The following is a 25000-nucleotide window of genomic DNA, read 5'->3' on the forward strand; positions in this document are numbered from 1 at the left end:
CACATAAACATCTCATTATTAATCAAACAAATCAAACACTGGTTAACATCAGAACATCTGAGGGTGAGGTGGACCACGGGGCCAGGGGTCGGTCAGGGGACACTCTACAGTCACTAAGCAAACACTAGCTTGGGTCAGTCACAGATGTTACTTACTGTAATGTGTGAGGGCCGTGAGATGGGGCTGGACGTGGGTTTTATCACGATGCTGCTTGTGATTTTGTTGTTGGCTTTGGCTGGGGTGCCATTGGCTAACACTGGAACCCTTTGCTCCGGCCCGAGGGAGTAATAGGGGCTGATGGGTTTGCCTGTGGGGTTCACGGCCTGAATGTAGGGGCTCCCTAAGTGGATATGGATTTTGTTGTCGTCAGTGGTGATGACACTTGGACCTGAGCTGTTGGACCGCTGGAGTTGCCAGCTGTTCTGCCTTTCTGGACTCACCCGGAACACCGTATGACCTCCCACAAGCTCCACCGGCTCGGAGCGGTCAGGGGTTCCAGTGGTGACGGACACGATCTGAATGGGCGACATGGCTCGGTCCGGGGTCAGCGATCCGCAGGACTCGGGGGATAGAGTTTGCGAATAGGCGGCCATGGTGAGCGGGGACATGGAGCGGTCAGGTGTGCCAGGACTCTCCGGAGGAGGAGGAGGAGAACCCTTGGGCTTGTTGGAAGGTGAGATCGGTGAGTTCTGGAGGATCGTGATTCGCTGTTTTGGAGGGGCGCCACTTGTCGGGATGACCGCTGTGCTTGTATAGGACTGGGCGCTCTCTGAGGTGGGGCTGGTGATCTCCAGAGTTGCTGTGTTGAGCCCGTGGTCAGGGGTCACTTTAATATGCAGAGGTTGCCCTGGACTGTGTGTGAGGAACACGTCCCCCTGCTGAACCTGATTACTGTTCGGTCTTGGTTGCATCTTGCCGTTCATCGGATGATGGCTTTCCCTGGTCTTGAGGAAAGGGCCTCTTACTCTCCTCATGTTGTTGTTGAGGTTGTTGACATTGTTCATGAGCGACGGAGTGAGGTTGATCTCGTTGTAATTGGCCTCGTCCTCTGGATCGCTCTCCACGTACAGCTTGCCGTTGACCAGGGCACGTTCCAGCGGAGCCAGATTCCTGTAGTTCGGGGACAGGCCGTCCGCTGGGTCCGTCTGCACCTCCTTTGTGGAGACTTGCAGATCTGAGAAACGCCTTCCGTTCATCCCCGGTCTCAGGCTCTTGCTGAAGCGGCGGTATCTCTCCAGCTCTCGCGTCAGGCTCTCCATCTCTCTGGCCAGCTCTTTATTCCTGACCTCCTGCTGGGTGAGCTTTCTCTGTAGGGTGGTGTGGTCTGTCTTCAAGCGGCAGATGGAGTCCTCAGTGCCCATGTACTCGTGGATCTTCTCTTTCAGCGCTTCTACCTCTCTAGTGAGATGACTGGACTTGGCCTCTTCCTCTTTCAGACGCTTGTAGAGGATGTGCTCTTGGTTGGACTCCTCTTTCTCAGCCAACTGGTACTTGGACAACTCCTTCCGGGACATCTCCAGTTCCTCCATCAGGACTTTGGCCCGTTCCTGCTCGTTGGAGTATCTCTTCTCCAGGGATTCAAACTCATCCTCAGTCTTCAAAAGGTCACCCTCGACCACCTTCATCTCCTTTAGCTTCCTCCTGAGGCGTTCCACTTCCTGGGTCAGATCTTTCACCTTGTTGTCCTCCTGTTGGTAGCGGTAAGGACCTGGACTCTTCAGGTGCTCCTCTTTGGATTTGCTCCTCAGTAACTCTCTTTCCACTGCTTCCAGGGATTGAAGCCTCTTTTTCATCATGCTGACCTTGGACTGAAGGTCACCGCTTTTCTCTTCTTCCGCTTTCAGCTTCGCTTTGAGCTCATCCCTCTCCCGAGTGGCTACACACATCTTCTCCTCCAGCTCGGCCTTCGAGCGCAGGGTTTTCTTGCTCTCTTCGATCAGTTTTTCAGTGACAGTGTTGACTTTGTCTTGTTCCGCCTGCAGTTTGCCAGTGCTGTTTAGCACCTTGTCCTCCATCAGCTTTAACTTTTCGGCCATAGCTTTTCTCTCGTCCACGAGCATGACGGTCAGTGTCTTGAGTTTTGTCAGATCCTCTTTCAGTGTCAACTCCATCTTCTCCAAATGGACCTCGGTAGCCTCAAGCTCTTTGATTCGGACTCTCAGCACATCTAGCTCATTGGACATGTGTTTAGTCATGGTCCGCTCTTTCTCCAGGTTGCTTTTCAGTGAACTGCACTCCTGCTTGCTCTTCCCAAAGGCGTCCTCTAGCTTCTCCAGCTCCATGATTCTGTGATTCAGCTTGTCCACCTCTGCTTTTAAGCTAAAGCCCTGGCTCGACTCCTTCTCCAGCTTTCTGTGGAGGTCCCTGCACATGTCCTCCATCTTGATCAGCTCCTCGTCCTTCCCTTCCATCTCGAGCACTCGCTTCCTCAACTCCTCCACCTCCGCCACGAGGCTGGAGTTTCCGCACTCCCCGCGGCTGATTTTATCCCGTAGCTCCAGCAGTTCCTCCTCAGCTCTGTGCAGGGTCTTGTTAGTTTCCTCCAGCTCATCTAACTGGCGGCTGAGTGAGGAGAGCTTCTGCCGTAGCTGTCTATTCTGGGCATCTTCATTGGTCAGTTTGGCGGTCATGGCTTCCTGCTCTTGGTGGAAATGGCAGGCCTGGTTGCGTAACTCGTCCTCCAATCGACGGACTTTGTTCTCCTCTTCTTGCAACCGGGTTTGGGCGGAGCTCAGCTCGTCTTGGGCCTGCGTGGCAGTGTTCTGGAGCTCCTGGACCTTGGATGTTTGTTGGGTCAGCTGCTCTGCGAGGCGCTGCTGTTCATCGACCACCAGGAGGGCAAAGGACTTTAGCTTGGTTAGTTCGTCCTTAAGACTTGTGACTTTCTTAGTGTTCTCTTCTTCCTTCCTCTCCTGGTAGGTCTTTTCCTGATCAATGAGCAGTTTCAATCTGGCAACAGAGAAGAAAATATGAAAAGATTAAGATCAGACGTGCAGACAGACATTTTAAAACGTACCGATGCCGACGGACAATCACCAGATTACAGTCAATCAATTATAACCCGTATGCGATATCTGAGATCTACTAGTCGTGACCTAATTCGTGAAAATCATTTTGTTTAAAAAAAATACTTTCCTTAATCTAAACGGTACAAGACTTGGCTACTTTTCCTAAGTTTGCCACCTGAACACACACAAAAAAATGACTCGATTCTACAAAGTCCTTAATCCCGCCTTCATGGACAAAAATGGCCGCCCATAGGAATGAATGGAAAAAACTGTAATTCCGAGCATATTTTTTTTATTTGTCCAATAAAATAATACACAATAAATCCAATAAATCCAACACAATGCAGATCATACATACACACAAATGAAGGAGTGAGCCTATACAACATTCTCAATGTGGCAAACACACACAGACACACACACACACACACACACACACACACACACACACACACACACACACACACACACACACACACACACATATGTTTGGTTTTCATCTTTTATGGGGACTTTCCATAGGCGTAATGGTTTTTATACCGTACATACCGTATATTCTATCCCCCTACACTGCCCCTGCCCCTAAACCTAACCCTCACAGGAGACATTCTGCAATTTTACATTTTCAAAAAACATCACTTAGTCTGATTTATAAGATGTTTTCCTCATGGGGACCTAAAAATGTCCCCACAAGGATGAGGATTTCGGATATTGCTATCTTTGTGGGGACATTTTGTCCCCATAACGTGATGATTACCAGTCCACACATACACACACACACACACACACACACACACACACACACACACACACACACACACACACACACACACACACACACACACACACACACACACACACACACACACACACACACACACACACACACACACACACACATCCACAAAAGTATTGCATTGAAAGCCATTGAATGAGCATATAACAGAGTGAGTTTTAGTTTCAAATTTTTATCAAATAAAAAACAGTCACTCACACACACAAACAAAGGCATTAAATGAGCCAATAACTGGGCAATTTTTAAAAATAAAAAAAGTTAAAAAAAAACAGAGTTCAGCCCATATGCAGCCATTGAGTTCTATTGCCATCTACTGGCTATTGATATTGTAGTTTTAAAAAGAAATTAATACCATAATAGGTCACCACATTTTTAGGTTTTGGCTCTCTGGACTTGCTGATATGTTTCTTTTTTTTACTGAAGTTAAAGAAATATTAAATATAACATAAAATAAGCATATTTTACATAAAAAATTGGGTACTTTTAGAGGTAAATAAATTCATTAATACCCCCAAAATCACAATAAAAGGCATAAATTGATATAATTAATTTTTATCAAAGATGGTGATATAACATTTATAAAAAAAATCTTGGAATCACACTTGTGACCTTCGTGCCCAAATGTGTCCACGAGGGCCGGATTAAGGGCTGTTATGCGAGGGTGGCTTGAGGGTTAACAGGTGCATTTAACACAATGGTGGAAAAAAGGACACAAGGTTTGTTCTGATTTTTAGTAATCAGATCAGAAATATATTTCAACTTAGCAGTCTCGCCTGCCCTCTGGAACATAGTGAGAGAATTTTGCATGATTTCATAAGAAATCGTCAGTTTGTCCTTTTTCCACGTCTGAGAGAGCGTGTGGTAGAGTTGTGCCAAGGAACTGGTGCTGACTTATGATTTCTAAGCCTCATTGGTGCAACGCTATTCAGAACGGAGGCACAAGTAGAGTTAAAAAGACTGAGATGTTCATCAGCGTCCAGGTTGTGCAAAGTAGATTCCAGTACTGATGCCTCGAGATAAGCAGTGTGTTACTTCTTAGACAGTCCATGACCCAACAAACGTCAAGTCACTTCCATTTATAAAGCGCTTTTTACCGTACAGATAGTTTCAAAGCAGCTTTACAGTGATAACAGGAAAATACTGCAGCAAAGATAGTTTTAGCAGTTCTAGAAGAAAGACATTTTCCAGTTTAAGTTTTTGATTGATTTATTTCCGTTGTAAAGATCATTAACTTTCAATGTAAACTTTTAATGTGTTCTGGCTGTTCATTTACACGACAACGCATTTTGGTGGCCTGAGAACACAAACTTGACGCAAACGTGAACATGATCAATCGGCGAAAACAAGTTCAATGCTAAGAGACGCCAACAGAGTAACACACTGATCCGACATAACCTGACAAAAGCCGCGCTTCCACCGCAGGAACTTTGGGCTGGTACTCGGTGTGTTTCGACCGCACGGTCTAAATGAAGTTCCGGGTAAATATTTCCCCCTCCGAGAGTCACGAGGTAGTACTTTCTCAAAGTTCATGAACTCTCGGGGGATGGGACAAGGGCGCTGAACATGCTGATCGGTTGACTTTTCTCGGCAGCATTTTATTTCAACCTAAAAGTCTGTTGCGTGCGTGCAGTAAGAGTCGTTTGCTATTTGAATTAACAACGGAGTTTAAAAAATACGACTGATGACGAGGTTAAAATGATGCAATTTTTTATTACGTCAACCATATTTACAGGATCATTTTATTATGAAGAGTGATGGAGATCCAACATTGTTAACATTAATGCAGGCCCGTCGCGACAAGGCAGGCAAACCAAGCAATTGCTTGGCGCCCCAAGCTGGCCTGGGGCCCCAAGACAATGACAGGTTAAGAATAAAATGCAACGACAAACTATGTGAGCGCCCCTTTGATAGTCAATGCAGTAAAGTGCAATGACACTGTTATCGGGAACCCCCTTAAGGAGCCCCTCTCAGTAGTCGCTGACAGCAGCCAATCACGCGATCTCTGCTGCCGGCAAAATACAAAACCTCCTCCGCAGTCATCATGAAGCGGAATTATGCTTCAGGAAGCCAGAAAAGAAAAAAGAGAAAGGAAGAGGAGGATAAGAAAAAACAAGATAGTGGTAAGTGATAAATGACACTGGATAAAATAGCTCTACTTGTCTTGTACAAAAACTGTGTAATTTTGCAGCAGGTAGGCTAGCAAAAATATGTTTATGTTAGCTATCGTTACCTGCCTGACAAATGCTGCTTGTAACGAACAGTTAGTGCAACTTTTTTTTCGAACGGACGGAATATTTTTACATACTGTAATGTGTTTTTTTTAACTGGATAAGGAGGACGCAGATCTGTTCCAGAATCACTGTTTATCGTATTTAATGACATTGCTATAGCTTTGTATGAACTGATGACAATCTGCATTGTTAAAAACGCTATATAAATAAAGTTGACTTGACTTGACTTTGTAATAGGTTTTGATGAAAGTGGCATAGCATGCTATACTAACTATTATTTATGCTATGCATAAATAACCTGGAATAGTTCATAGCAGTCTATATTAACTATCATTATAAACATTATTTAACCAGAAAGAGGCAGAGGAACATAATTTTTACATAGCTTATCTTAATGTGCTAGTGTCGGGATATATACGGTAGTGACAGTTTATGCAAATATGACATTATTTTTATAAGTTACCAATGGATCTTGAACAGTTACTTTATTCTGTGCGGCAATTTTTACACTGTTACATTTTGAAGTACAGTATCAGGACAACCCACATGTTTTACTGGTACTGTTTATTAACTATTTAACGAGGTATTATAGTCATCTGTTGCAACTTTATAATAACCATCCAGATAATGTTTATAGACAGTTTACAAACCAACTAGTAACCCTTAAGTATTCCCAAAGTGTTAGGAATACCTGGTCCGTCTAACTATGTAATGTTTATAGATGTTTTAAAAATGGTTTCTTAAAGGTTTACAAAATATTTTTTAATGGTACAATGGTGTTTTTTTGCAAATGTTTAATTGTTGAAAATGTTCAAATTTTATGCACATTATATGCAACAGCAGTATTTGCACTGTAAACCTTTTTTATTTATATAAAGTGTGGGTGAACTTAAACTTTATGGCATATGCTGTGGTTCCTGTCGGCTTTGCGTTCGTGCGGGTGTGTGTGTGTGTGTGTGTGTGTGTGTGTGTGTGTGTGTGTGTGTGTGTATTGGGGGGGCCTCCATGTCCATTTTGCTTGGGGCCCCCAAATTCCCTCAAATGGCCCTGCATTAATGTTAATGTTTTTATTGCATTTAGCCCTCATTGCTTATTAATTGGTCACACTCACCCACTGACCATGCACCTTAACTATTGTTCAATTAAATAAATGTTCTATATTTCAGTTTAATAATATTTATTGAATTGCCCTCATTTGTAAGTCGCTTTGGATAAAAGCGTCTGCTAAATGACTAAATGTAAATGTAAATGGGAATATTTTGAGGAGATCTTTTGGTACTAAATAGGCCTAATATTTGTGCAATAACTATGGTCCATTAATGACCACTTAAAATATGTTGTATTCTTTATATTACAATTAGTGTAGTAATTAAGGTTAAATTCCAATGCAAAGATGCAAATTAGAGTAATTTTGTGGCTGGAAAAATAATACTTGTCATTTGTAAAGCCATGGTTTACCCACTATAGGTGCCTGTATGGCTATTTAATAAATATACATGTAGTTGCTCAAAAAAGCATTGCAGATCATAACTGCTTACTTATGGTTAACTGCTTACTTACTTACTTACTTAGGTTTTGCATTTGAATACATATTTAGACATGATCAAACACTAGATTTCTTTAAATGTGCAATTTTAAAACGTTAATAACTTACAACCTAACATTTGTAATTATACTTATATAAGCACACACCAGTGAATATTAATGAATGTAAGCAGATATAATTTAACCCAAGGAAAGTTTAAAATATTGCTAAAAAGACAAACTTATGTTTCCTTATATGTACAGTAGGATATATACATATGAATTGATACTGAACCAAGATCGAAATCGAGTTTTTAATTGGTGGGTGTGTGTGTGTGTGTGTGTGTGTGTGTGTGTGTGTGTGTGTGAACATGAGGGTTATTGTAGTTCTAGACTATATGTGAGCAAGCATTTACTCATCTCACTTGCACAAGAGATTCTCAGAATACTATGCAAACCTCCAATAATTAAATGTTAAAAAGTAACGCAAAAGTAACGTAACACATTAGTTTTCTTAAAAAGTAACACAATATTGTTATGCATTACTTTTCAAAGTAACTTTCCCCAACACTGAAGTATTCAACTGGGATCCTCAGTGTCCATGTTCGTTCATGCCATATGAGGATATATCGAGGGCTATGTGTAAGTGAAATCCAGCAGACTGAAAGTGGGGCAGTGTGTGTGTTCCAGAGTGTGTGTTCCAGAGTGTGTGTTCAGAGTGTGTGTTCCAGAGTGTGTGTTCCAGAGTGTGTGTTCCAGAGTGTGTGTTCCAGAGTGTGTGTTCAGAGTGTGTGTTCCAGAGTGTGTGTCCAGAGTGTGTGTTCAGAGTGTGTGTTCCAGAGTGTGTGTTCAGAGTGTGTGTTCAGAGTGTGTGTTCCAGAGTGTGTGTTCCAGAGTGTGTGTTCAGAGTGTGTGTTCCAGAGTGTGTGTTCCAGAGTGTGTGTCCAGAGTGTGTGTTCCAGAGTGTGTGTTCCAGAGTGTGTGTTCAGAGTGTGTGTTCAGAGTGTGTGTTCAGAGTGTGTGTTCCAGAGTGTGTGTTCCAGAGTGTGTGTTCCAGAGTGTGTGTTCAGAGTGTGTGTTCAGAGTGTGTGTTCAGAGTGTGTGTTCCAGAGTGTGTGTTCCAGAGTGTGTGTCCAGAGTGTGTGTTCAGAGTGTGTGTTCCAGAGTGTGTGTTCCAGAGTGTGTGTTCCAGAGTGTGTGTTCCAGAGTGTGTGTTCCAGAGTGTGTGTTCAGAGTGTGTGTTCCAGAGTGTGTGTCCAGAGTGTGTGTTCAGAGTGTGTGTTCCAGAGTGTGTGTTCCAGAGTGTGTGTTCCAGAGTGTGTGTTCCAGAGTGTGTGTTCCAGAGTGTGTGTTCCAGAGTGTGTGTTCAGAGTGTGTGTTCCAGAGTGTGTGTTCCAGAGTGTGTGTTCAGAGTGTGTGTTCCAGAGTGTGTGTTCCAGAGTGTGTGTTCAGAGTGTGTTCCAGTGTGTGTTCCAGAGTGTGTGTTCCAGAGTGTGTGTTCAGAGTGTGTGTTCCAGAGTGTGTGTTCTAGAGTGTGTGTTCAGAGTGTGTGTTCCAGAGTGTGTGTTCCAGAGTGTGTGTTCCAGAGTGTGTGTTCCAGAGTGTGTGTTCAGAGTGTGTGTGTTCAGAGTGTGTGTTCCAGAGTGTGTGTTCCAGAGTGTGTGTTCAGAGTGTGTGTTCCAGAGTGTGTGTTCAGAGTGTGTGTTCCAGAGTGTGTGTTCCAGAGTGTGTGTTCCAGAGTGTGTGTGTTCAGAGTGTGTGTTCCAGAGTGTGTGTTCCAGAGTGTGTGTTCAGAGTGTGTGTTCCAGAGTGTGTGTTCCAGAGTGTGTGTTCCAGAGTGTGTGTGTTCAGAGTGTGTGTTCCAGAGTGTGTGTTCCAGAGTGTGTGTTCCAGAGTGTGTGTTCCAGAGTGTGTGTTCCAGAGTGTGTGTTCAGAGTGTGTGTTCCAGAGTGTGTGTTCCAGAGTGTGTGTTCCAGAGTGTGTGTTCAGAGTGTGTGTTCCAGAGTGTGTGTTCCAGAGTGTGTGTTCCAGAGTGTGTGTTCCAGAGTGTGTGTTCCAGAGTGTGTGTTCAGAGTGTGTGTTCCAGAGTGTGTGTTCCAGAGTGTGTGTTCCAGAGTGTGTGTTCAGAGTGTGTGTTCCAGAGTGTGTGTTCCAGAGTGTGTGTTCCAGAGTGTGTGTTCCAGAGTGTGTGTTCAGAGTGTGTGTTCCAGAGTGTGTGTTCCAGAGTGTGTGTTCCGAGTGTGTGTTCCAGAGTGTGTGTTCCAGAGTGTGTGTTCAGAGTGTGTGTTCCAGAGTGTGTGTTCCAGAGTGTGTGTTAAGAGTGTGTGTTCCAGAGTGTGTGTTCCAGAGTGTGTGTTCCAGAGTGTGTGTTCAGAGTGTGTGTGTTCAGAGTGTGTGTGTTCAGAGTGTGTGTTCCAGAGTGTGTGTTCCAGAGTGTGTGTTCCAGAGTGTGTGTTCCAGAGTGTGTGTTCAGAGTGTGTGTTCCAGAGTGTGTGTTCCAGAGTGTGTGTTCCAGAGTGTGTGTTCCAGAGTGTGTGTTCAGAGTGTGTGTGTTCAGAGTGTGTGTTCCAGAGTGTGTGTTCCAGAGTGTGTGTTCCAGAGTGTGTGTTCCAGAGTGTGTGTTCAGAGTGTGTGTGTTCAGAGTGTGTGTTCCAGAGTGTGTGTTCCAGAGTGTGTGTTCCAGAGTGTGTGTTCCAGAGTGTGTGTTCAGAGTGTGTGTTCAGAGTGTGTGTTCAGAGTGTGTGTTCAGAGTGTGTGTCCAGAGTGTGTGTTCAGAGTGTGTGTTCCAGAGTGTGTGTTCCAGAGTGTGTGTTCAGAGTGTGTGTTCCAGAGTGTGTGTTCCAGAGTGTGTGTTCAGAGTGTGTGTTCAGAGTGTGTGTTCCAGAGTGTGTGTTCCAGAGTGTGTGTTCAGAGTGTGTGTTCAGAGTGTGTGTTCCAGAGTGTGTGTTCCAGAGTGTGTGTTCCAGAGTGTGTGTTCCAGAGTGTGTGTTCAGAGTGTGTGTGTTCAGAGTGTGTGTTCCAGAGTGTGTGTTCCAGAGTGTGTGTTCCAGAGTGTGTGTTCCAGAGTGTGTGTTCCAGAGTGTGTGTTCCAGAGTGTGTGTTCAGAGTGTGTGTTCAGAGTGTGTGTTCAGAGTGTGTGTTCAGAGTGTGTGTCCAGAGTGTGTGTTCAGAGTGTGTGTTCCAGAGTGTGTGTTCCAGAGTGTGTGTTCAGAGTGTGTGTTCCAGAGTGTGTGTTCAGAGTGTGTGTTCAGAGTGTGTGTTCCAGAGTGTGTGTTCCAGAGTGTGTGTTCAGAGTGTGTGTTCCAGAGTGTGTGTTCCAGAGTGTGTGTCCAGAGTGTGTGTTCCAGAGTGTGTGTTCCAGAGTGTGTGTTCAGAGTGTGTGTTCAGAGTGTGTGTTCAGAGTGTGTGTTCCAGAGTGTGTGTTCCAGAGTGTGTGTTCCAGAGTGTGTGTTCCAGAGTGTGTGTTCCAGAGTGTGTGTTCAGAGTGTGTGTGTTCAGAGTGTGTGTTCCAGAGTGTGTGTTCCAGAGTGTGTGTTCAGAGTGTGTGTTCCAGAGTGTGTGTTCCAGAGTGTGTGTTCCAGAGTGTGTGTGTTCAGAGTGTGTGTTCCAGAGTGTGTGTTCCAGAGTGTGTGTTCAGAGTGTGTGTTCCAGAGTGTGTGTTCCAGAGTGTGTGTTCCAGAGTGTGTGTGTTCAGAGTGTGTGTTCCAGAGTGTGTGTTCCAGAGTGTGTGTTCCAGAGTGTGTGTTCCAGAGTGTGTGTTCCAGAGTGTGTGTTCAGAGTGTGTGTTCCAGAGTGTGTGTTCCAGAGTGTGTGTTCCAGAGTGTGTGTTCAGAGTGTGTGTTCCAGAGTGTGTGTTCCAGAGTGTGTGTTCCAGAGTGTGTGTTCCAGAGTGTGTGTTCAGAGTGTGTGTTCCAGAGTGTGTGTTCCAGAGTGTGTGTTCCAGAGTGTGTGTTCCAGAGTGTGTGTTCAGAGTGTGTGTTCCAGAGTGTGTGTTCCAGAGTGTGTGTTCCAGAGTGTGTGTTCCAGAGTGTGTGTTCAGAGTGTGTGTTCCAGAGTGTGTGTTCCAGAGTGTGTGTTCCGAGTGTGTGTTCCAGAGTGTGTGTTCCAGAGTGTGTGTTCAGAGTGTGTGTTCCAGAGTGTGTGTTCCAGAGTGTGTGTTAAGAGTGTGTGTTCCAGAGTGTGTGTTCCAGAGTGTGTGTTCCAGAGTGTGTGTTCAGAGTGTGTGTGTTCAGAGTGTGTGTGTTCAGAGTGTGTGTTCCAGAGTGTGTGTTCCAGAGTGTGTGTTCCAGAGTGTGTGTTCCAGAGTGTGTGTTCAGAGTGTGTGTTCCAGAGTGTGTGTTCCAGAGTGTGTGTTCCAGAGTGTGTGTTCCAGAGTGTGTGTTCAGAGTGTGTGTGTTCAGAGTGTGTGTTCCAGAGTGTGTGTTCCAGAGTGTGTGTTCCAGAGTGTGTGTTCCAGAGTGTGTGTTCCAGAGTGTGTGTTCCAGAGTGTGTGTTCAGAGTGTGTGTGTTCAGAGTGTGTGTTCCAGAGTGTGTGTTCCAGAGTGTGTGTTCCAGAGTGTGTGTTCCAGAGTGTGTGTTCAGAGTGTGTGTTCAGAGTGTGTGTTCAGAGTGTGTGTTCAGAGTGTGTGTCCAGAGTGTGTGTTCAGAGTGTGTGTTCCAGAGTGTGTGTTCCAGAGTGTGTGTTCAGAGTGTGTGTTCCAGAGTGTGTGTTCCAGAGTGTGTGTTCAGAGTGTGTGTTCAGAGTGTGTGTTCCAGAGTGTGTGTTCCAGAGTGTGTGTTCAGAGTGTGTGTTCAGAGTGTGTGTTCCAGAGTGTGTGTTCCAGAGTGTGTGTTCCAGAGTGTGTGTTCCAGAGTGTGTGTTCAGAGTGTGTGTGTTCAGAGTGTGTGTTCCAGAGTGTGTGTTCCAGAGTGTGTGTTCCAGAGTGTGTGTTCCAGAGTGTGTGTTCCAGAGTGTGTGTTCCAGAGTGTGTGTTCAGAGTGTGTGTTCAGAGTGTGTGTTCAGAGTGTGTGTTCAGAGTGTGTGTCCAGAGTGTGTGTTCAGAGTGTGTGTTCCAGAGTGTGTGTTCCAGAGTGTGTGTTCAGAGTGTGTGTTCCAGAGTGTGTGTTCCAGAGTGTGTGTTCAGAGTGTGTGTTCAGAGTGTGTGTTCCAGAGTGTGTGTTCCAGAGTGTGTGTTCAGAGTGTGTGTTCCAGAGTGTGTGTTCAGAGTGTGTGTTCAGAGTGTGTGTTCCAGAGTGTGTGTGTTCCAGAGTGTGTGTTCAGAGTGTGTGTTCCAGAGTGTGTGTTCCAGAGTGTGTGTTCCAGAGTGTGTGTTCCAGAGTGTGTGTTCCAGAGTGTGTGTTCCAGAGTGTGTGTTCAGAGTGTGTGTTCCGTGTTCCAGAGTGTGTGTTCCAGAGTGTGTGTTCCAGAGTGTGTGTTCAGAGTGTGTGTTCCAGAGTGTGTGTTCCAGAGTGTGTGTTCCAGAGTGTGTGTTCAGAGTGTGTGTTCCAGAGTGTGTGTTCCAGAGTGTGTGTTCAGAGTGTGTGTTCCAGAGTGTGTGTTCCAGAGTGTGTGTTCAGAGTGTGTTCCAGTGTGTGTTCCAGAGTGTGTGTTCCAGAGTGTGTGTTCAGAGTGTGTGTTCCAGAGTGTGTGTTCCAGAGTGTGTGTTCAGAGTGTGTGTTCCAGAGTGTGTGTTCCAGAGTGTGTGTTCCAGAGTGTGTGTTCAGAGTGTGTGTGTTCAGAGTGTGTGTTCCAGAGTGTGTGTTCCAGAGTGTGTGTTCAGAGTGTGTGTTCCAGAGTGTGTGTTCCAGAGTGTGTGTTCCAGAGTGTGTGTTCCAGAGTGTGTGTTCAGAGTGTGTGTTCCAGAGTGTGTGTTCCAGAGTGTGTGTTCCAGAGTGTGTGTTCAGAGTGTGTGTTCCAGAGTGTGTGTTCCAGAGTGTGTGTTCAGAGTGTGTGTTCCAGAGTGTGTGTTCCAGAGTGTGTGTTCCGAGTGTGTGTTCCAGAGTGTGTGTTCCAGAGTGTGTGTTCAGAGTGTGTGTTCCAGAGTGTGTGTTCAGAGTGTGTGTTCAGAGTGTGTGTTCAGAGTGTGTGTTCAGAGTGTGTGTTCAGAGTGTGTGTTCAGAGTGTGTGTTCCAGAGTGTGTGTTCCAGAGTGTGTGCTCAGAGTGTGTGTTCAGAGTGTGTGTTCCAGAGTGTGTGTTCCAGAGTGTGTTCAGAGTGTGTGTTCAGAGTGTGTGTTCCAGAGTGTGTGTTCCAGAGTGTGTGTTCAGAGTGTGTGTTCAGAGTGTGTGTTCCAGAGTGTGTGTTCCAGAGTGTGTTCAGAGTGTGTGTTCAGAGTGTGTGTTCAGAGTGTGTGTCCAGAGTGTGTGTTCAGAGTGTGTGTTCAGAGTGTGTGTTCAGAGTGTGTGTTCCAGAGTGTGTGTTCAGAGTGTGTGTCCAGAGTGTGTGTCCAGAGTGTGTGTCCAGAGTGTGTGTTCAGAGTGTGTGTTCAGAGTGTGTGTTCCAGAGTGTGTGTTTCAGAGTGTGTGTTCAGAGTGTGTGTTCAGAGTGTGTTCAGAGTGTGTGTTCCAGAGTGTGTGTCCAGAGTGTGTGTTCAGAGTGTGTGTTCAGAGTGTGTGTTCAGAGTGTGTGTCCAGAGTGTGTGTCCAGAGTGTGTGTTCCAGAGTGTGTGTTCAGAGTGTGTGTCCAGAGTGTGTGTCCAGAGTGTGTGTTCAGAGTGTGTGTCCAGAGTGTGTGTTCAGAGTGTGTGTTCAGAGTGTGTGTTTCAGAGTGTGTGTTCAGAGTGTGTGTTCCAGAGTGTGTGTTCAGAGTGTGTGTTCAGAGTGTGTGTTCAGAGTGTGTGTTCCAGAGTGTGTGTTCCAGAGTGTGTGTTCAGAGTGTGTGTTCAGAGTGTGTGTTCCAGAGTGTGTGTTCAGAGTGTGTGTCCAGAGTGTGTGTCCAGAGTGTGTGTCCAGAGTGTGTGTCCAGAGTGTGTCCAGAGTGTGTGTTCCAGAGTGTGTGTTCCAGAGTGTGTGTTCAGAGTGTGTGTTCCAGAGTGTGTGTTCAGAGTGTGTGTTCCAGAGTGTGTGTTCCAGAGTGTGTGTTCAGAGTGTGTGTTCCAGAGTGTGTGTTCAGAGTGTGTGTTCAGAGTGTGTGTTCAGAGTGTGTGTTCCAGAGTGTGTGTTCCAGAGTGTGTGTTCAGAGTGTGTGTTCAGAGTGTGTGTTCCAGAGTGTGTGTTCAGAGTGTGTGTCCAGAGTGTGTGTCCAGAGTGTGTGTCCAGAGTGTGTGTCCAGAGTGTGTGTCCAGAGTGTGTGTTCCAGAGTGTGTGTTCCAGAGTGTGTGTTCAGAGTGTGTGTTCCAGAGTGTGTGTTCAGAGTGTGTGTTCCAGAGTGTGTGTTCCAGAGTGTGTGTTCAGAGTGTGTGTTCCAGAGTGTGTGTTCCAGAGTGTGTGTTCCAGAGTGTGTGTTCCAGAGTGTGTGTTCCAGAGTGTGTGTTCAGAGTGTGTGTTCAGAGTGTGTGTCCAGAGTGTGTGTCCAGAGTGTGTGTTCCAGAGTGTGTGTTCCAGAGTGTGTGTTCAGAGTGTGTGTTCAGAGTGTGTGTTCAGAGTGTGTGTCCAGAGTGTGTGTTCCAGAGTGTGTGTTCCAGAGTGTGTGTTCAGAGTGTGTGTTCCAGAGTGTGTGTTCAGAGTGTGTGTTCAGAGTGTGTGTTCCAGAGTGTGTGTTCAGAGTGTGTGTCCAGAGTGTGTGTCCAGAGTGTGTGTTCAGAGTGTGTGTTCCAGAGTGTGTGTTCCAGAGTGTGTGTTCCAGAGTGTGTGTCCAGAGTGTGTGTTCAGAGTGTGTGTTCAGAGTGTGTGTTCAGAGTGTGTGTCCAGAGTGTGTGTTCCAGAGTGTGTGTTCAGAGTGTGTGTTCAGAGTGTGTGTTCCAGAGTGTGTGTTCAGAGTGTGTGTTCAGAGTGTGTGTTCCAGAGTGTGTGTTCAGAGTGTGTGTTCCAGAGTGTGTGTTCCAGAGTGTGTGTTCCAGAGTGTGTGTCCAGAGTGTGTGTTCCAGAGTGTGTGTTCAGAGTGTGTGTTCAGAGTGTGTGTTCAGAGTGTGTGTCCAGAGTGTGTGTTCCAGAGTGTGTGTTCCAGAGTGTGTGTTCAGAGTGTGTGTTCCAGAGTGTGTGTTCAGAGTGTGTGTTCAGAGTGTGTGTCCAGAGTGTGTGTCCAGAGTGTGTGTCCAGAGTGTGTGTCCAGAGTGTGTGTTTCAAAGTGTGTGTTCAGAGTGTGTGTTCCAGAGTGTGTGTCCAGAGTGTGTGTTCCAGAGTGTGTGTTCAGAGTGTGTGTTCCAGAGTGTGTGTTCAGAGTGTGTGTTCCAGAGTGTGTGTTCCAGAGTGTGTGTTCAGAGTGTGTGTTCCAGAGTGTGTGTTCAGAGTGTGTGTTCAGAGTGTGTGTTCAGAGTGTGTGTTCCAGAGTGTGTGTTCCAGAGTGTGTGTTCAGAGTGTGTGTTCAGAGTGTGTGTTCCAGAGTGTGTGTTCAGAGTGTGTGTCCAGAGTGTGTGTCCAGAGTGTGTGTCCAGAGTGTGTGTCCAGAGTGTGTGTCCAGAGTGTGTGTTCCAGAGTGTGTGTTCCAGAGTGTGTGTTCAGAGTGTGTGTTCCAGAGTGTGTGTTCAGAGTGTGTGTTCCAGAGTGTGTGTTCCAGAGTGTGTGTTCAGAGTGTGTGTTCCAGAGTGTGTGTTCCAGAGTGTGTGTTCCAGAGTGTGTGTTCCAGAGTGTGTGTTCCAGAGTGTGTGTTCAGAGTGTGTGTTCAGAGTGTGTGTCCAGAGTGTGTGTCCAGAGTGTGTGTTCCAGAGTGTGTGTTCCAGAGTGTGTGTTCAGAGTGTGTGTTCAGAGTGTGTGTTCAGAGTGTGTGTCCAGAGTGTGTGTTCCAGAGTGTGTGTTCCAGAGTGTGTGTTCAGAGTGTGTGTTCCAGAGTGTGTGTTCAGAGTGTGTGTTCAGAGTGTGTGTTCCAGAGTGTGTGTTCAGAGTGTGTGTCCAGAGTGTGTGTCCAGAGTGTGTGTTCAGAGTGTGTGTTCCAGAGTGTGTGTTCCAGAGTGTGTGTTCCAGAGTGTGTGTCCAGAGTGTGTGTTCAGAGTGTGTGTTCAGAGTGTGTGTTCAGAGTGTGTGTCCAGAGTGTGTGTTCCAGAGTGTGTGTTCAGAGTGTGTGTTCAGAGTGTGTGTTCCAGAGTGTGTGTTCAGAGTGTGTGTTCAGAGTGTGTGTTCCAGAGTGTGTGTTCAGAGTGTGTGTTCCAGAGTGTGTGTTCCAGAGTGTGTGTTCCAGAGTGTGTGTCCAGAGTGTGTGTTCCAGAGTGTGTGTTCAGAGTGTGTGTTCAGAGTGTGTGTCCAGAGTGTGTGTTCCAGAGTGTGTGTTCCAGAGTGTGTGTTCAGAGTGTGTGTTCCAGAGTGTGTGTTCAGAGTGTGTGTTCAGAGTGTGTGTCCAGAGTGTGTGTCCAGAGTGTGTGTCCAGAGTGTGTGTCCAGAGTGTGTGTTTCAAAGTGTGTGTTCAGAGTGTGTGTTCCAGAGTGTGTGTCCAGAGTGTGTGTCCAGAGTGTGTGTTCAGAGTGTGTGTTCCAGAGGTACAGTGGGGCAGAACGAGGGGTCATGCCCCCCAGATGCCGCCAGCGGTGGAGGGTGTTTTGACTACAGGACGCAGCTGCCAACCTGCACTACAGAGGGCACATTACAGTGGAAATGGAAAAAGACTCTTAATAAGGGGGTTCCTCTGCCCCCACACACACACACCCATGAACACCACCACCTTCCTGCAGTGGTTTTATACTTTAAGGAATTCCCCCTCCTCCAAAGGCCATTACTGGCTGTGTAAACAAAACCTCTTTCAGAGCTGGAACCAGCAGTGGACAGCGATGATGTCAGCGGTCCGTCCGCATGCCTCCATGTGTGTGTCACTCATACGTGGCTAAAAGTAATGGAAAATCAGTTTAATAATAACGGAACGGCGATAGGAAATAAAGGTCAGATTCTAAAAATACAGTATTATAATCAGAGCGTGAAGCGGTGTAATCTTGACCAACTCTATAGCATTTTAAAGCTTTCAGACTCTAATTTTCATATTTGGTGACTGATTTTCAAAAGAGATGACAGATAAATAGCGATATATTCGTCATTTGTGATGCGGTGCCAAACTATAACGCGCGCTCTGACTCTTTCCATATCGTTTTTTTAATATGCATTTTAGAGATTGAATTCAAATCAAATATTAACATTACTGCCCAAACTACTTCTGAATAGGATGTCTACTTCATAGATATTTAGAAAAGTATGAAAATATAACGTTCAGATCAATCAACCCATATATGGAAATCTTGCTTTTGAATATCTGTCCTATACGGGGCAAACTGACCCACAAACAGCAAGAGTGTAGAACATTTTGATATGCACATTTCACAACGCATCAGCATGTTGAAACTTTGCATGCATGTTAATGACCCTAAATGAGAAAAGGTCACACAATTTCAAGAAAAACAATGTAGGTTAGATAGTATTTCAGATTGATTGAAAAAATAAATCATAGCAAATTTTTACCATTTGTGGCATACAAAAAATATTTCTGTATTGAAATAAATGGGGAAAAGCACATTTTTTTTAGCTTCATAGGTTAGCAAAAACTAAAATAACAAAATATAACCAAGAAATTGTATTATTTTGGGTCTCTACAGTTGCCATAGAACATTAAAATGTGCGGGTCAAATTGACCCGTGAACATCACAAACGTAACAGTACTTTTGTGTGTATATGTCAAAACACATCCGCGTGTTGAAACTTTGCATGTTCATGACCCTAAATGAGAAAAAGTCACAAAATTTAAAGAAAAAAAAACATAGGTTAACTGATATTTCTGACTACTTAAAAATCAAAACGGGTCAAATTGACCCGCAACATAACACAAGGGTTAAAGGTGCAGTGTGTAGTATTTATGAGGATCTATTGACAGAAATGCAATATGATACATATAACTTTATTATCTTAGAATGAGCCATTTCTATCTACACACACACACCGCGGGTCCCTTACAGTGAAGACGCCATTTTGTGCTGCCATGTTTCTACAGTAGCCCTAAAGGGACAAACTTCTCTACTGAGCGCTAGCTACTCTCTGCTGTCTCAGATGACCACATCTTTGTACTGTGTGGGCCACCGTAGCTTCTCTATGTGCTTCGAAAGGGAGGGGTGAGCGGTGGGGGGGTGCAATTCACACTTTGACGGCTGCTGTCACTTTAAGAGCGAACGCACAGATCCAATAAACTGTTACACACGCGCTCTTTCTCAGAGTTTACATTCACTGAAGACAGAACCCATGTCAGGTTTTAAACACTGTAAACCAAATCGAAAACAAATATTCTGTGTTTATGTAATCTGGTTGAAAGCAGAGAGATGTTAGTCGTTCCTGAGCGGCTCATTATACACTAATGCGACCACGCCCACGAAGCGCGCGTTCTATTGAGATTGAAATACTGAGGCTCCGGAGGAGGCGATGCCCACACACACATCAGCTCAAACAAACACATCAAGTACTGCATTCCTACTTCAACTACATCTTTTTGAGACGCGTTTAATAATCCTGGAATAATTCTCCATGAAAAGCTGTTCATTTCTGAAAGCCTCGGATTCCACCGCTGTGTGTAAGTAGGCTAAGTTTACTCTGTAAGCATCTGTGAATATTAAACGCAAAAACCTGCGCGAGGACGCACTGAAGCTTTCTTTGTTTAAATTAGCTCAGAATTACTGTCAGATGTTCGACTCCTGCTGAAGTCACGCAATACTGCCTTCAGATCAGGTGATGCACAAGCCTACAGTACATCCAGAGCTAACCTGAAGAGGGGCATCAAAAAGGCCAAGCACTGCTACAAGCTAAAGATAGAGGGTCACTTTTCCAACTCTGACCCTCGACGCATGTGGCAGGGCATCCAGGCCATCAGTGACTACAAACCCCCCCACTCCACCCCCGCAGCCACTGATGTCAACTTCCTGAACGAGCTAAATTACTTTTATGCTCGTTTTGAAAGAGACAACAGAGAAACTGCCACCAAGCTCAAACCCTCAGCTGACCCACCAATCACACTCTCCTCCACAGATGTCTGCAAGGCACTGAGCCGGATCAGCGCGCACAAGGCTGCTGGACCAGACAACATCCCTGGACGTGTGCTCAGGGCATGTGCGGAGCAGCTCGCTGGGGTTTTTACAGACATTTTCAACCTGTCTCTTGCCCAAGCAGCTGTACCGACATGCTTTAAACGCACTTCCATTGTGCCAGTGCCAAAACACCCTAACCCGAGGTGCCCTAATGACTACCGCCCTGTAGCACTCACACCCATCGTCATGAAGTGCTTTGAGCGGCTGGTCCTGGAACACCTAAAAGACTCTCTACCATCCACACTGGACTCACACCAGTTTGCCTACCGCAGCAATAGGAGCGCAGAGGATGCCGTTTCCATGGCACTGCACTCTGTGCTCACTCACCTGGACAATAAGAACACTTATGCACGCATGCTGTTTGTTGACTTCAGCTCAGCGTTCAACACTGTCATCCCATCCAAGTTAATTGCCAAACTTGGAGACCTGGGCATCAACACTTCAATGTGCAACTGGATTTTGGACTTCCTAACTGACAGACCCCAGAATGTTCGTTCAGGATTCACCTGCTCCACATCCATCACACTCAACACTGGTGTACCACAGGGCTGTGTGCTAAGCCCGTTTCTCTACTCCCTCTTCACCGCCGACTGCAAGCCTGTGTATGGATCTAATTCCATCGTCAAGTTTGCAGACGACACAACGGTGATTGGTCTCATCAGCAACAACGATGAGACTGCCTATAGGGAGGAGATCCAGCACCTGGCCACATGGTGCGCTGATAATAACCTGCTCCTCAACACCACCAAAACGAAGGAGCTCATCGTGGACTTCAGGAAGGAGTCAAGAGGCACACACGACACCATCCACATCAATGGAATGGCTGTTGAGCGTGTCTCTAGTTTCAAGTTCCTGGGGATCCACATCTCGGCGGACATGTCGTGGACGACCAACACCTCCAGCCTGGTCAAGAAGGCTCACCAGCGCCTCTTCTTCCTGAGGACACTGAGGAAGAATCAGCTCTCCTCGGCTATCCTGGTGAACTTCTATCGCTGCGCAATAGAAAGCATCCTGACCAACTGTGTGGCAGTGTGGTATGGGAGCTGCTCTGTTGCGGAGCGCAAGGCACTGCAGCGGGTGGTGAAAACTGCCCAGCGCATCACAGGGCTCCACTGCCTGCCATCGAGCACATCCAGAGGAAACGCTGTCTGCATCGAGCTCCAGCATCCTCAAGGACTCCTCTCACCCAGCCCACAGACTGTTTTCTCTCCTGCCCTCCGGCAGGCGTTTCAGGATCCACCGGACCAGGACCAGCAGACTAAAGAACAGTTTTTTCCCCAGAGCTGTCTCTTTACTGAACTCAAACCCCCGTTGATCCACTTCCCTCATATACTGATAACTCTCCTACCTCACATCCGCCTTCACTTTGTTATTTGCACTACCGACTGTTTATTACAGTAACAACTGTTTACTTATGCATCTTACACTGCCATATCTTAACTGGATTATGCTCATTTGCACTGCCGACTGTATTTATAGTACCAATGTTTACATTTGCATTTTGCACTGTACTTCTAACTGTAATATGCAACCACTTTCCACTGCACTTTACACTTTTTTTTTTCCGGATAGCTCTGTCCATAATTTATTGCACTACCCTAATCCACTGCTATTCCTCATATTAGCTTAGCATATTATTGTATACCTCTATCTGTAAAATTCTGTTTATAGTAATAGCCATCTGTATATTGTATTCATAGTACATATTCACCTGTAAATTCTGTTTATAGTAATAGCCATCTGTATATTTATTCACTGTACATATTCACCTGTAAATTCAGTTCTGTTTATAGTAATAACGTCTCTCTATTTATACATATTTATACATATTCAGTACATATCCATGTCCTGCACTTACGCATCCATTGTATATCCTGCACTTGCTGCTATTGCACTTCTGGTTAGACCTAAACTGCATTTCGTTGCCTTGTACTTGTACTTGTGTAATGACAATAAAGTTGAATCTAATCTAATCTAATCTAATCAGATGTAAGTAATTACCTTGACAAACTATACATCATTTAAAAGATCTAAGACTCAAGCTTCCATTTCACAGCAATAAAGCTTTTATTCACAAATGTCTGCTCAGATGCTATAAATATAGTACCAGTCAAACATATTTTTCTTCATATTGATGTTTAAATATTATAGCCTAATGTAATTTTTTTTAATTTAATATCAAAGTTTGTTTTATCGAGTTAATATCGAGTTTTGTTTTGTAGAAAGTGAATTGCTTTCTTTAAAGTGAATTTCGTTTTGTATAAATGTCAAAAACAAAACAAAAAATGGTACAAAAAATGTAGAAAAAAGGCTCTTAGTAATTTTTGTCTTGTTTTTAGTCTAAATATTTCAACATTCTTAAGTCAAGATGCATTTACTAGATAAGTACAATATAATGTCCTTTGTCCTGCTGCTCTCAGTCACATTAGTACCTGAAGCTCATTCATTATGCAGCTCATTATGCAGGTTATTATGTTCTATTGTCCTCTCAGGTGTTATCTCATCATTATACATTAGATATCATGCCTCCTCGCATACGGGCTTTGTGAAGAAAACACATTTTAAAGCCATCTTACACATTTTAAATCAGTGTATTGTTTTATGTGAATGAGTAGCCTCAATGATTCTCACATCAGTTTGAAGCAAAAACTCTAGGCAAATACACCCATGAGTCAAAAGTCTTGTGAACACATATCTATTGTGTGTTTTGGGGCCTGCATTTTAAAACTTTTTTTTTTTTTTTTTTAAATCATGCATAAACATTTTTCTCTCAAAAATACAAACATGTACACACATGTTGCTCAGATATTCTGGCAGCTCAGTTTGTGCTGAACACAGTGTAATTACAGTTTTGCCATTAATGTGTTTATAAGCAACTGAAAAAAACACAAACGTCAGAGCATGTCAAAACTTCTAAAGAGCCCCAAAACAGCTCAGACTCCAGAGGGTTAATAACACATATATAATTGTATTATATTATTAATGTAAACATGTATTAAATGTATTAAAGGAGTAATGGAATATTATTACAGCATTTTTTGTGACTGAGCTATAGAATTAGTTTTTAAATGTTTTTAGGGCTACTGTTTTTCATACAAATACCATAGAAACCATAGATAGATTTGACCATGGTAGAGCTATATTCGTGTTTTTAACTGAGGTTATCATGATCTAAATCTATGAAAGCCTACTATGGAAGACTAATGGTTCATTTTAATATTTATATAATTTTTACAGACGTGCGTGTTTTTGTTGATGAACATCTGCATCCTCTTTACTCAAGCTCCTGTCAACTCACTGTCAAATGTGCATTTCAAAGACAAAACATGTAATATTATTAATACTGCAGCTGAAGATATATCAAAGTCAGGCCAAACAAACCTGTTCATGACTAGAAACAATATCAGCCGTTAGCACACGCAGAAACTAAGACAGAAATGTATTTTGTTAGGGAAAAATGACTGTAAGGAATTCAATAACGTGAAGTGTTTGTCATATTCTGACAGCAAAAAGTAGTTTAAAGTATTCACTTAGCTTTCACCTAGGAGCAAAAATCTGCCTTTAAATTTGAAAGAAAGAAATATGACATTTATCGTGATAATTATCGATATCGACTGACGATCACTTCTTCGCCCAGCCCTAACTGTAAGTTGATTTGTTGCTTTATCCGTGTTTTAACGTACTTCCGTCCATAGAGATTTTAAGATGGCCGCTGAGGTCGCAATACGCTGTGTTTTCCACCGACTGGCAACGTGAGCTGTTGAAATACTATTGGGTGAACTGGCAGTGGGCGGAGTCACACAGACCAAAACAACAACAGACACTCACACACATTTCAGAATAACCGGCGGTAGCTTTGCTTTTCTGAGAAACGAGTATGTGAACTCAGCATTTCCTAAATATCTGCAAACATGGTCCAGTCAAAACTTACACACAGCACCTTTAAGTCCCGCTTTGCCTCGATTATCTTGTTTTTATAATCTTTGGAAGCCAAAATGGAAATCGATAATATGATCGATCTACTATTGATCAGTGTGGAGGACTAACCCAACGAGAGATCATTTCCTCTTTCCAGTGAACTCTAGCTTTCCCACACTTTTCCTGCGTAGCTGAAATATGTTAATTGAGACACAGCCCATGATGGTCCGCGGGGGGAAATGACACGTCTTCTGGGATCATGTAAACACTGGGACTCTCATTAACTCCATCTCCTCACACTGAAGACATTCTGGATCACACAGTGAGATCTAAACATTAAACATTATAGAGAAGAGCTCCGTCCCTTCCCTGATCTAACCTCGGACGCCCGATCGACTCGCTCCAGGTTAACACAGAGAACTGAGGGAGAGTCTAAGCCACGGAAAAAGACTTTAATATGGAGTTGGAACAGCTTGTCTTGAATAAATCTCTAGATTTAAAGGACCTGTACATGTTGTGTCACGGCGTGTGTGTGTTTCCGAGATGGACGCCGCTGAGCTCGCACTGGAAGCTCACCATTAAAGCATTATGGGATAGAAGACTCATCTCAAGTCAAACATCCGCCGGTCACTCGTTTGTGTCCAGCAGAGGGCAGCAGATTGAGACGTTATTAAAGGGACAGTCCACCTAAAAATGAACATGAGCCCATGATTTACTCCCTCAGCTCATCCTCTGTGTGTGACACTCATCTCTCAGACGAACACAAGCAGAGTTACATTAATAATGACCCGACTCTCTTCAGCTTTATAATGACAGAGAATGTGCACCTATCCATCATAAAACTGCATCTGTCCATCATAAAAGTGCATCTGTCCATCATAAAAGTGCATCTATCCGTCATAAAACTGCATCTGTCCATCATAAAAGTGCATCTATCCGTCATAAAACTGCATCTGTCCATCATAAAACTGCATCTGTCCATCATACAAGTGCATCCATCTGTCATAAAAGTGCATCTGTCCATCATAAAAGTGCATCTGTCCATCATAAAAGTGCATCTATCCGTCATAAAAGTGCATCTGTCCATCATACAAGTGCATCTGTCCATCATAAAACTGCATCTGTCCATCATAAAAGTGCATCTATCCGTCAAAAAACTGCATCTGTCCATCATAAAAGTGCATCTATCCGTCATAAAACTGCATCTGTCCATCATAAAAGTGCATCTGTCCATCATAAAAGTGCATCTATCCGTCATAAAACTGCATCTGTCCATCATAAAAGTGCATCTATCCGTCATAAAACTGCATCTGTCCATCATAAAACTGCATCTGTCCATCATACAAGTGCATCCATCTGTCATAAAAGTGCATCTGTCCATCATAAAAGTGCATCTGTCCATCAT

The 25000-nt window shown here is 44.4% G+C and overlaps 1 protein-coding gene across 2 annotated transcripts in view; it reads right to left on the bottom strand.

The window, feature by feature from the left end:
- The window catches only part of filip1l (filamin A interacting protein 1-like), a 126070-nt gene that overhangs the window by 8031 nt on the left and 93039 nt on the right, over nt 1–25000 (bottom strand). For both annotated transcript variants that reach the window (XM_079845139.1, XM_079845140.1), the window contains one exon: nt 156–2949. In XM_079845139.1, coding sequence (XP_079701265.1) covers nt 156–2949 — 2794 coding nt within the window. The remainder of the gene's footprint in view (nt 1–155; nt 2950–25000) is intronic.

This window comes from Gobio gobio (assembly GCF_949357685.1).
Source record: "Gobio gobio genome assembly, chromosome: 19".
Taxonomy (NCBI): domain Eukaryota; kingdom Metazoa; phylum Chordata; class Actinopteri; order Cypriniformes; family Gobionidae; genus Gobio; species Gobio gobio.